The sequence below is a fragment of the Pisolithus orientalis genome, assembly GCF_024613125.1.
Source record: "Pisolithus orientalis strain OTSU chromosome Unknown F5J12scaffold_24, whole genome shotgun sequence".
NCBI classification, from domain to species: Eukaryota; Fungi; Basidiomycota; class Agaricomycetes; order Boletales; family Pisolithaceae; genus Pisolithus; species Pisolithus orientalis.
Window position 1 is genome coordinate 74,233 of NW_026260805.1, and position 9,459 is coordinate 83,691.

At 45.3% G+C, this 9,459-nt stretch overlaps 3 protein-coding genes across 3 annotated transcripts; all 3 read right to left on the minus strand.

Moving 5' to 3' along the window:
- F5J12DRAFT_894582 (uncharacterized protein) lies at nucleotides 1-2,379 on the minus strand (the record flags this gene model as incomplete). The annotated part of the gene is made up of 7 exons (XM_051747751.1): nucleotides 1-576; nucleotides 627-1,168; nucleotides 1,225-1,365; nucleotides 1,426-1,541; nucleotides 1,590-1,715; nucleotides 1,767-2,161; nucleotides 2,209-2,379. The coding sequence occupies 7 exons, from the start codon at nucleotides 2,377-2,379 to the stop codon at nucleotides 1-3; spliced, it is 2,067 nt and encodes a 688-aa protein (XP_051598041.1).
- A 233-nt stretch (nucleotides 2,380-2,612) lies between these two features.
- On the minus strand, nucleotides 2,613-5,462 carry F5J12DRAFT_723828 (uncharacterized protein; the record flags this gene model as incomplete). The annotated part of the gene is made up of 9 exons (XM_051741477.1): nucleotides 2,613-2,863; nucleotides 2,914-3,659; nucleotides 3,697-3,820; nucleotides 3,867-4,049; nucleotides 4,100-4,494; nucleotides 4,548-4,693; nucleotides 4,743-4,905; nucleotides 4,959-5,140; nucleotides 5,202-5,462. The coding sequence occupies 9 exons, from the start codon at nucleotides 5,460-5,462 to the stop codon at nucleotides 2,613-2,615; spliced, it is 2,451 nt and encodes an 816-aa protein (XP_051598042.1).
- Nucleotides 5,463-5,604: 142 nt separating this feature from the next.
- Nucleotides 5,605-5,778, minus strand: F5J12DRAFT_682957 (uncharacterized protein; the record flags this gene model as incomplete). Its single annotated transcript, XM_051740275.1, has 1 exon — nucleotides 5,605-5,778. A coding segment is annotated over one exon (174 nt), but the record flags the coding sequence as incomplete, so codon positions are not given.
- Between the last annotated feature and the right edge of the window lie 3,681 nt (nucleotides 5,779-9,459).

Genomic DNA, 9,459 nt, shown 5'->3' on the forward strand with positions numbered 1-9,459 from the left:
TTATAGACCAAGACCCAGAGCTCTCTTGGTTGGTTGACGAGCTCTAGTTGATTTCTTGCTTGCCTCTTCACCCTCCTTTGCCATCTTCTGATCAACATCCCCACTGCCTCCCCTTTTTCTTTTCCTCACATCCTTTCTTGTATTCCAGGATTCCTTCATGCCACCCCCCTGGCTGGGACAGGAATCTCCTGCACTGACCCCAGTTGTTTCCTGTGCACCAATCCCTCTGCTTGAGCCACCAGAATTCTGCTGCAGTCTTGCAACTACCAGCCCCACTGCACCCATAACATCTTCCCCCTTGTGGATATCAAGACCTGAGCCTAGCAAAAAGCCCAGATTAGCAGCTTCAGGGTCATCTGATTCTATGTCCTGTGCTCTTTTGCACTCCCTCCACAACAAACCAAATCCCAGTACAATGGTAAGACCTTTCTGGGTGGATGCAAACTTTTCACTTTGCAATTGATACAGTGCCTTCCAGAAGGAATCCCCATTGCCATGCATCTCCTGGGGCAAATACTGGGCACTCCAGGCCCAAGATGCCCAGACAGGCAGGTTGACTGGTCCAGCATCAGGTTCCTGTACAAAATGTTTGTTAACCTGGTATTTGAAGAAAGTTTATCACTTACTGTCTCTGGCAAGCCATCTACAAGCTCAACAAGTTCCTGGTACCTGGGCATGATGCAAAGGGACTTTAAATATTTCACCCTGTCCCTGTTGGCATGACAAGCAGGGCTGGATTCATGAGGGGTATCTTCAGATGGGGCCCTCCCAGAGTCAAGGATATCCTGGGTCCCTGATGAAGTTGCTATAGGGGTCATACCAGCCCCACCAATTTCTTCCCCTAAATCTGAGGGCTTGGCCTCCACCCCAGCTTCACTGTCCTCCCCAGGGCTCATCCACTCTCTCTTTTTGGATGGGGTTTTCCTGTTCCAGGGCCTTCCCAATGGCTTGTCCTCCTTTTTGCACTTGATGAATGAAACAATCACCTTATCCTCCTCCTCTTGGGAATTCCAATGATTCCAAAGCATCCACATGTCAGCCTTGGTCCATTTTGAAGGATCTTTCATCACAAATCCTTCTGGGATGGAATTGGAACTCAGATACTCCAAATGGGACTTGATAAGCAGGCCCCAGGGAACCTTGGCCTTGGGCTTCCCTGTAAACTTTGCTATGTTTCCAACTTCCATCAACAACTGTAGATGCACTTGACAATCAAGGACATACCATAGGCAGCCTGGAAGACCATTCTTGCCAAACTCTGCTGGACCTTGAGTTTCTGACCAGTCCAAGCTGGTACCTCTGGGTTTCCTTCATCATCCAAGGCTATCTCCACCTTTGGATTCTCATCATTCAAATCTTCCTCAGCTGAGTATGGAATCAACCTAGGTACACATATTACATTGATCACCAATGTTTATCACTTACCAGCTTCAGTCAAAAGATAATTGGTTAACATTTGCTCTCCCTTTAGAACCCAATTCTTGGTGGGCTCTGAAGACTCTGAGAAGGCCTTCTTCCCATCAGGGGGTTGTGTTTCAAAGCTAGGTTTCTTCATTAGCATTGGATAGACAAGGTAAAGGGGAACCTACACTGCCATCTTGATCTGAGAATCAGTAGTCTCATGAGCCAGAAACATCACTATATTTGACCCCATGGTCCTCCTGACTGTTTCAATAAAGTCTCTGGCCATGTTGGGAAAATTTTTTCTCCTGTACCTGAATTATTGCATGAGTAGTATAAGACATTTGAAGTAGACCAGCACTGACAATTCATGAGTTTCTTTTGGAGCTCCCAACTTATTCCACTTGGAAGCAGCCCTCCCTGCTTCAGCCTTCTTGTCATCTGCAAGAGACTCCCACCACTGTTGGATGATTTTGGTCCTCTGACCTATGGTCTTGGGGTCCTTGGTGTCCCTCCTCTCCCTATCATAGGCATCCATGTCCTCTTTGAAGAGCTGCTGGGAGGCAGTAAAATCAGTGAAGGGTTTTCTGTAATTTCCAGCCTTGGTAGGTCTGGTCCTCTCCTCTCTGCCATCCTCATCCTCACCAGTCCCAGGCTGCTCCTTCCTCTTGTCTGTTGCAGCCAGGATGCTCTCAATGATGTGTTCCTCATCATCCTGGTCCTCAGGGTCTAGTTCTGGCAAAAACACCCTTCTGATGGCCTAAATACACTTGAGATATGTGAAACTTGATGAAAAAGATACCCTACCACTCTCAAGTTCTGGGGCAATTCCACAGATCCTGAAGATGCTTGCTGAAGGATCTGGGATTTCACATCAGCCAGGATCTGGGCCCTGAGGTCAGGATTCCCTCGGGCATCTGTGTACTGCTCCACATAGGAGGACAGCAGATCAGAGTAGACTTCAGACCAATCAGCCATGAGAGAATAAAATCAGGGGGATAATTAGCAGCACAGATGATGGAGGTTGGAAGCAAGGTGAAAATTTTTCAGCCTTTCCCAATTTAGGCAGGAGGTTGAAGTTTTTGGCCATCACTCTTTTAGGAAAGGTACCATTATGGTATGATTGTTTTGATGTATTTGCTATTCACTTTGATTCAGATACCAAGTGCAAAGCAAGGGTAATCGGAAAACTATACACATATACCCATGTTCTAAATACAATCCATTTGTTTACCTTGGAATATCAATTGGGCCTTTTTGGAAAAGTCAGTCCACAACACTATCTGCTTATGAGCATAAGCCTTTTTCCCTGGTTCCAACAATTGTAGAGCCCTTTTCTCCCATATGTCCTTCTGGAACTCAAACCATAAGATGGCCCAAACCATCTCATGCCTCACCAATGACAATTCTTCTTTCCACCTGTCCCTTCTTGCCCTTGCTTTGAGCCAGTTGATCCTGTAAACTGCCCCACAATTTATTGGTGAGATTTTTTTGAGTAGTATTAACACTTACACTCCTCCATTAAACCCCCCTTCTCAGCATTCAGTTGACCCTGTTCACCATCCATCATCCAAAACCATGCCATTTTGCTGGTTCCCTGCCCAAACCAGTTCTCCTCTGTAACATCCTTACTCACTGCCAGGTCCTGGGGCTGAATAGCCTGATATTTTTGTCCAATCTCTTGATTGGGTTCCAACTGGAGAATGGCCTGCCTTGCCCTCTGATAACTTCTGACCTGCTTGTTTATCCAAGCCACCACTTTTTGGATGTCCTGCTTGGTTCTTGTACCTTCCCTAGTTGATTGTGCACTGCAGAAGTTCTGTCTGTATAACATTGCCTTGTGTCCAAGGTTGGTTCGGAGCTGGTCTAGACAATCATTAGCTTGCCCAATCCTGAGTTCCATTTCTTCTTTGAGGAGGTCATGAAGGCCAAGCTCCATCAGTTTGGTTGCTCCAATGGATGAGGGCATCCATATACTCATGAGCTCAGCAGGTAGCTCCTCTCCTTCTTCTGTAGCCTCCCAATCCTCATCATCTTCCCAGTACTCTCCATTGTCATCAATTTCTTCACCTTGCCCAAGGAATGCTGGATCATCCTGGGGTATGAAGACATCGTCCACCTCCAAACCTTTGAGAAATGCCTGGCTGGTGCCATGGAATTTGTCAATCCTGGCAGAAAGTCTTTTTCTTTTCTCTGAGACTTTGATTTCTTGTCTGGTAGACATGTGGCTCTGTCTAAGCTCAGATCTTAGCTGGTCCCTGCAGGTCTGGTTAGCAACCTATTGCTTCTGGAAACCACAGACCATACTGTGCATCCTCTATGCTAATTCCTTCCACAAGCCAAGCCACAGAACCATGGCTCCCTGGGGACACAGGTGGATTTTTCATGAGCTTTAACTGCACTTCACCCATGGTAGGGGCTACAGGCCATCAGACATGCCCAGGGTTTCTTAGGAACATACTGACCTTTTTCCCCTTTCAACAAATAAATGTCTAGGGAATCACCTCGATTTGCTTCTGCCTCAAGAACATCTGACTCCCATTGGGCAAGTTGGCCAGGGTCTAGAACAGCTGTCAACTGCTCATATGCCTGATTCATTTCTTCTAGGCACTTGTGTGAGGTCTTGTATTTTTTCAACAGTGCAGGAACTGAGATGTACAGGGTAAATTAACTTCTCTTTGAAGAAAAGGTCTCTCACCCATGTTGACAATTTTTTTCCAGTTAGAATCTCTCATATGGTCATCATACACTTCTTGTCTGTGGGCCTGAGTCATAGACCTTGCAGTGGGAGAGATCTTATTGAATGGAGCCCACAATGTCTCCAAAATTTCACCATCCAGATGACCAGCACCCTTGATAAAGTTGAGGCTATATCTTGGAAAGCAAGAGAGTTTGTGGGCAGCAAGATGAAACTTCCCCACAGCAGGAATGATTTCCAGGGAGGGAGGGAGATGGAGAGAGCAGCTGGATTTTACCCGACTCTGGAAGTTAATACTCCACTGGCACCCAACATCATAAATGACAAGGGCCTTTGTGATGCTTTCTGAATGATAATCAAGAGCACTGCAGATGGAGTAATCTGTGTTCATGTACCTAGCACAAAATGAGTTCCAAAGGCTTCCAGTACATCCATCAGGTCCACTCACTTTTCCCCTTTCTGAAAGTCCACCACAGAATGGGGAACAAAGCAACCATGCCGAGCACAGGCTGTGGCACCAATCCCAGTGGACCGGAGATTGGACTTGTTAATATTAGCAGCATTGATTGCCCTGTGATTGCTGCAGGTGGATCTCTACCAGTACAGTGGGTCATTTAAACTCCATGACCTTGGGACAACTCACCTCCTTGTTATCCAAAGACTGCTCAAGATGGGCCTGGTAGGGCTTTTCAGCAACCATGTAACCAGTTCCATCTGCTAATGACACATCCAACTCAGGCTTGTTCATTTTCATATGCTGAGCAGTGAAGTTGCCATCCATGACATATTGCCTCATTATGGTATCACTAAGGGGGGAGGGGAGTTAGAAATCAAAACCCTACAGATTATCACTCCATACCTGTCATATCGGGTTTTCCAATCTGGAGGTAAATTAATACCTGGTTGTGGGCAGGCAGGACAAAAGAGTGCAAGTTCTCCTTGTCTAGGATCTTGTTCTTTATCATGACCAAAGCCAAACCATTTCCTATGTTTCAAATCCCTCCACAGTCTGGAAACCCTCATCAGCTCTCGGTACCTGTCCTAATTGGAAATGAATGCATTAATAGAACCCCCTAAGAGCAAATAGTGCATGGCACTCAACTGGTATACAGTCAGGAAATGCATTGTTGGTGAACCTCTTCAGCTTCTGATAGAAACTCATAGCTGAAGTCTTGCATTCCAGGGCATCAATGAGAAAGTGATTAAGAACATCAAAGGTGAAAGCAGTCTTGGGCTTTGTTATACTGGCTGGAAAGAGTCTTTCCCTGAGTAAATCAAGGTGCCAGTCGATTGGATCTGACCCAGGGCAATTGCACCAAGAAATCTCATGAGTGAAAATTCCTTCTGTGTGCACTATGGTCATTTTTGATCTGAAGGATCTCCTGCTACCAGAGGTTAACATGGAGGCTACAGGATATGACTGCCATTGACCTGTAATTGGGAGGCCCTTCCCCAGAAGTATAGCCCAACTCCTCTGAGTCTGGATCCTGATTCTGTCTGTTTTGAGGGCAAGGATGACCCCCATGGCCAATGTGCCAAAGGAACCCAAGTGCCATCAAAGAGGTATCCTGGTAATGAGTAGCATTCCATCTTTGTACCTTGTGGAATGGAAGATTTTGATGCACTTTCACAGCACAAGGACCACACCAGGCATGCACACCAATGCAGGACATGCATCTGATACTTCCTTCTGCCTGACAGCACTGCTCACATATCCCCCCCTTAGCCAGCTGCTCTCCCTCAAGAATGACTTTGAGATATTCTGCTCTCCAAGGCAGCCATTCTCTGATGAAATCATTTTGACTCTAGGGGATAATTTAGCCAATGCAGTATCAGGCAAAACTTCCCACCTTGGTAACCCTCCTAGTATTTGGGGTATCTTCCTCATCATTCCAGTCCAAGGTAGGCATGTCAAAGGAGTCTGGGACAACATTTTGGGAGCCTATTGTCCTGGGGGTCCTTGGAGTTGAAGGTTGACTCTGAGATGGGAGGTAGAGGTGTCTAGCATCCACCTCCTTGTAGGTGTCCTTTCCTCTCTGGGTTTTAGTGACTTCAAATTTATACAAACCTCCTGCAGAGCTTTTGCCAAGGACTTTGGTTCTACGACGACGCATGATTGAGCACAGGAAGAGTCAAAAGCAAGGTTTTCAGCTGTATTGAAAATTTTTCATCCCCAAAACAACACCACACAAGTCCAGAACAAGGTTATCAAATGTATTTAAAATATTTGTACCCAAAAATTGCCACTAAAATGTGTTTTAAGTGTATCTGACAGCCAACCCAAGAATGTCCTTTTGGGTAGTCCATGCTGGTCTTGTGACCTTGAGTCAGTCATGTACTTTGTCCTTCATATAATGCACCAATGCAATTCTTTCTCCCTTCTCCCACTTTGGCACAGAATGTTGAAGGATTTTTCCTGATAGGAAAATCATGGTGCCTGGGGAATAAGCCAGTTTGAGCCCCCAGATCTGGAATAAGGAATTTAGCATTGTGAGAACCCAGGCTCACTAATGAATCCAGAAGGGTTGGGGTGGATGTGACATCTCAGGTGAGAGGGAGTTTCCTGATTGACAATAATATCAATGTTGGTATAGACTGATGGCCAATCCAGGGATATCTCATTCTCCACCCTGCCAGCCTTGGCCAACATTGCTTGATCACCAGCCCTGGCCATATCTGGCAATGAGACCTTTGCTATATTGCTCCAGAAGTGTTCCACATAAGAAATCTTGAGCAGCCATTCCCTATTGGCTTTCTGTTTGAGGGATGTGCTTTGATAGAGTGTATCAACCAACCTCTTTAAATTTGTCAGCCCCTACCATGGAAATCACAGCACCTGGACAAACCTCATGAGCCTGTTGGAATGTGGCAGGAGACATGGAAATCCTGCCATGTCCATACATGACTTGGTCAACAGGCTGATGCTTATGGCCATATCATTTGTTAAGCTTGCTTTTGTCTTTTGGCTTGTTCTTGGGCTCAGTCTGAAGATTGTCTTTTATGGAAAGGAGAAGGGAATTGAGAAGTTCCTATGATATAAAAGCTGTAGTGAAGGGTTGTCAGAGAATGAAAACACTCACTATCCATGCATCTGGGACAATACCAGGCAGATACCATACTATCACCCTGCCATGCACATCCAGAACTGTGGCAGGAGCATTGATATACCCAATTTTTGGGTTTTCAAAATGGATGGTCCTGTCCTTGGCATGCACCAATGGTTCAGAAAACCTGTCTGCATCCCAATGCAACACATCTATTAAGGGTCAGACTTGGATCACTTGCAATTGTTGTGGAAATCACCTACAGGGATTGAGGATGGCATGTGTAATGACTGTGGATGCCAGCCTAACTTCCAAAGATGTAATAGCATCTGAAGTTAGACCAGATTCCCCTTGCAATGTTGCCCTGACTTGGGTTAACTCAGCCAAGGATCAAAGTCTATTATCCAACTAAATACATAGCAAGTGTAGCATTGCTGCTTATGGCTTACCTTGGCTTCCTGAGCTGGTGATTTGAGAAAATAGAGCTGGAAGAGATCATATGGACTGTTCCAAAGGCAGCCTTCAGCATTCCAACCACCATTGTATGCAGGGAATCATCCATGATGATGTGGGGGGTGTTGGAAAAGTCAAAGGAAAATTTTTCAACGATGAGAAAAATAGTTAAAAATCACTCAGTACATAAGTTGGAAGTTATTCTCCACAAGGGACCTTGCTTGACTTGGGGGAAGATCCAGAATCCAGAAACCCAACTTAGTCTACTAGATATGCCATGTTTCTTGAAACATCTAGTCATGTAAGCAGGGGCCTGGAATGGTGGAATCAAACTCAGCAGCAGTTGAACTCCAAGTCAATCCAGTCCAACAATCTCTTGAGCATCATGGGAAACCATGGAACACCAATACTAATCTAGCAATCTAGCAACATCCAACAGCTAGGAACACATCCAGTCAGCATTTGAAGGGAAGATGTTGGGTTGCTAGTAATGCCATTGGCAAGCTCTTGAGCATCAAAGGGAAACCTTGCTTAAGAAGATCAGCCATGGAACACCAGTGCTAATCTAGCACCATCCACCAGCCAGGCAGACTGACATGAAACAATACACCAAGTCATTTGCTAAGGTTAGGGTTAGAAGGAGACTTGCATGAAGAAATACACCAAGTCTTATGCTAGGGTTAGGGTTAGCACATGCTTCATTCAAAAAAAGAAGCATAGATTCCCACACAGCATTCAAATCCAATCAAAGCAGTGACATTTACAAGGTCATACATAAATTCAACTACAGTTACAATTTCAACTACAAAGGTATAATGGTTTCATAAGAAACCAAGGCTTGCCTGCATTCCAGAGGGGGCCCTCCTCCAGAAGTACAGTTGGGCCAATAAAAACCATCCTCAATTCAACCAAGTTCCCAAAAAAGTGCACAAAAGCTGATAACAAAGATACTAAAAACACATTAGCATCAACACAACTTTGCAAAGTTCACATACCTGAGGTGCACTATTTCTTCACCAGGAGTCAAAGACAAACAGCTCTAGAAAGTTTATGTCAGTACAACATAGATTATACAGAAGTTGAATACTCACTACACCAAAGCCTGACCAACTAGCTACTACCAATATATACCAACACATACCACACAAAAAAACGTCATAGGCTGACCCACACAGGTGGGTACAGACCAAATAAAACATCATAAGCTGACCTACAATGTAGGTACAGACTAGCCCCCAGATCCCATATGAGCTGGCCTACAATGTAGGCACAGACTATTCCCCCAGACCCAACATATTACCCAACAACCAAAAATTGCACTGGCCAAGCACAATCTAAGGTCAAGGGCAGCCCCTCCCTACATCCTGTAGCTGCAGACTACAGTCAATAGTGAGGCACCAAGGATGCTGCAAAGTAACAGTAATCAAGTAATGTGAAAATTCTGGGATCAGAGGTGCCACTTACCTTATGACAGCCGAGACAATGGGCTGAGATAAAAATGAAGATGATGTAGCACACAAAACAGGAGAGAGAGAGGGGGAAAGGGAGATGGAGATGGAGGGAGAGGGAGGACGACGGAGGGGAAGTGTCACATCGCAGGAAAATGCAGTAAGGGAAAAAACATGCCACTGACTGGGGGGGATTTATATACTTGAGTCTTATGTACCATTGTTTGGCCACAGTCCAACTAGCGAGGTCACTGTCAATGTCACGTTCTCGGCCTCGGCGCATGTTCAGTTGCCATGAGTGCCAGCAACTTCCTCTGAGTCAGTACTGTGTGTTGTACTATACATCGCGAATAGCAATGTCATGTGACTCCACTGTCACCAGATTCAGCTTCTATATACTAAATACTAAATGTTC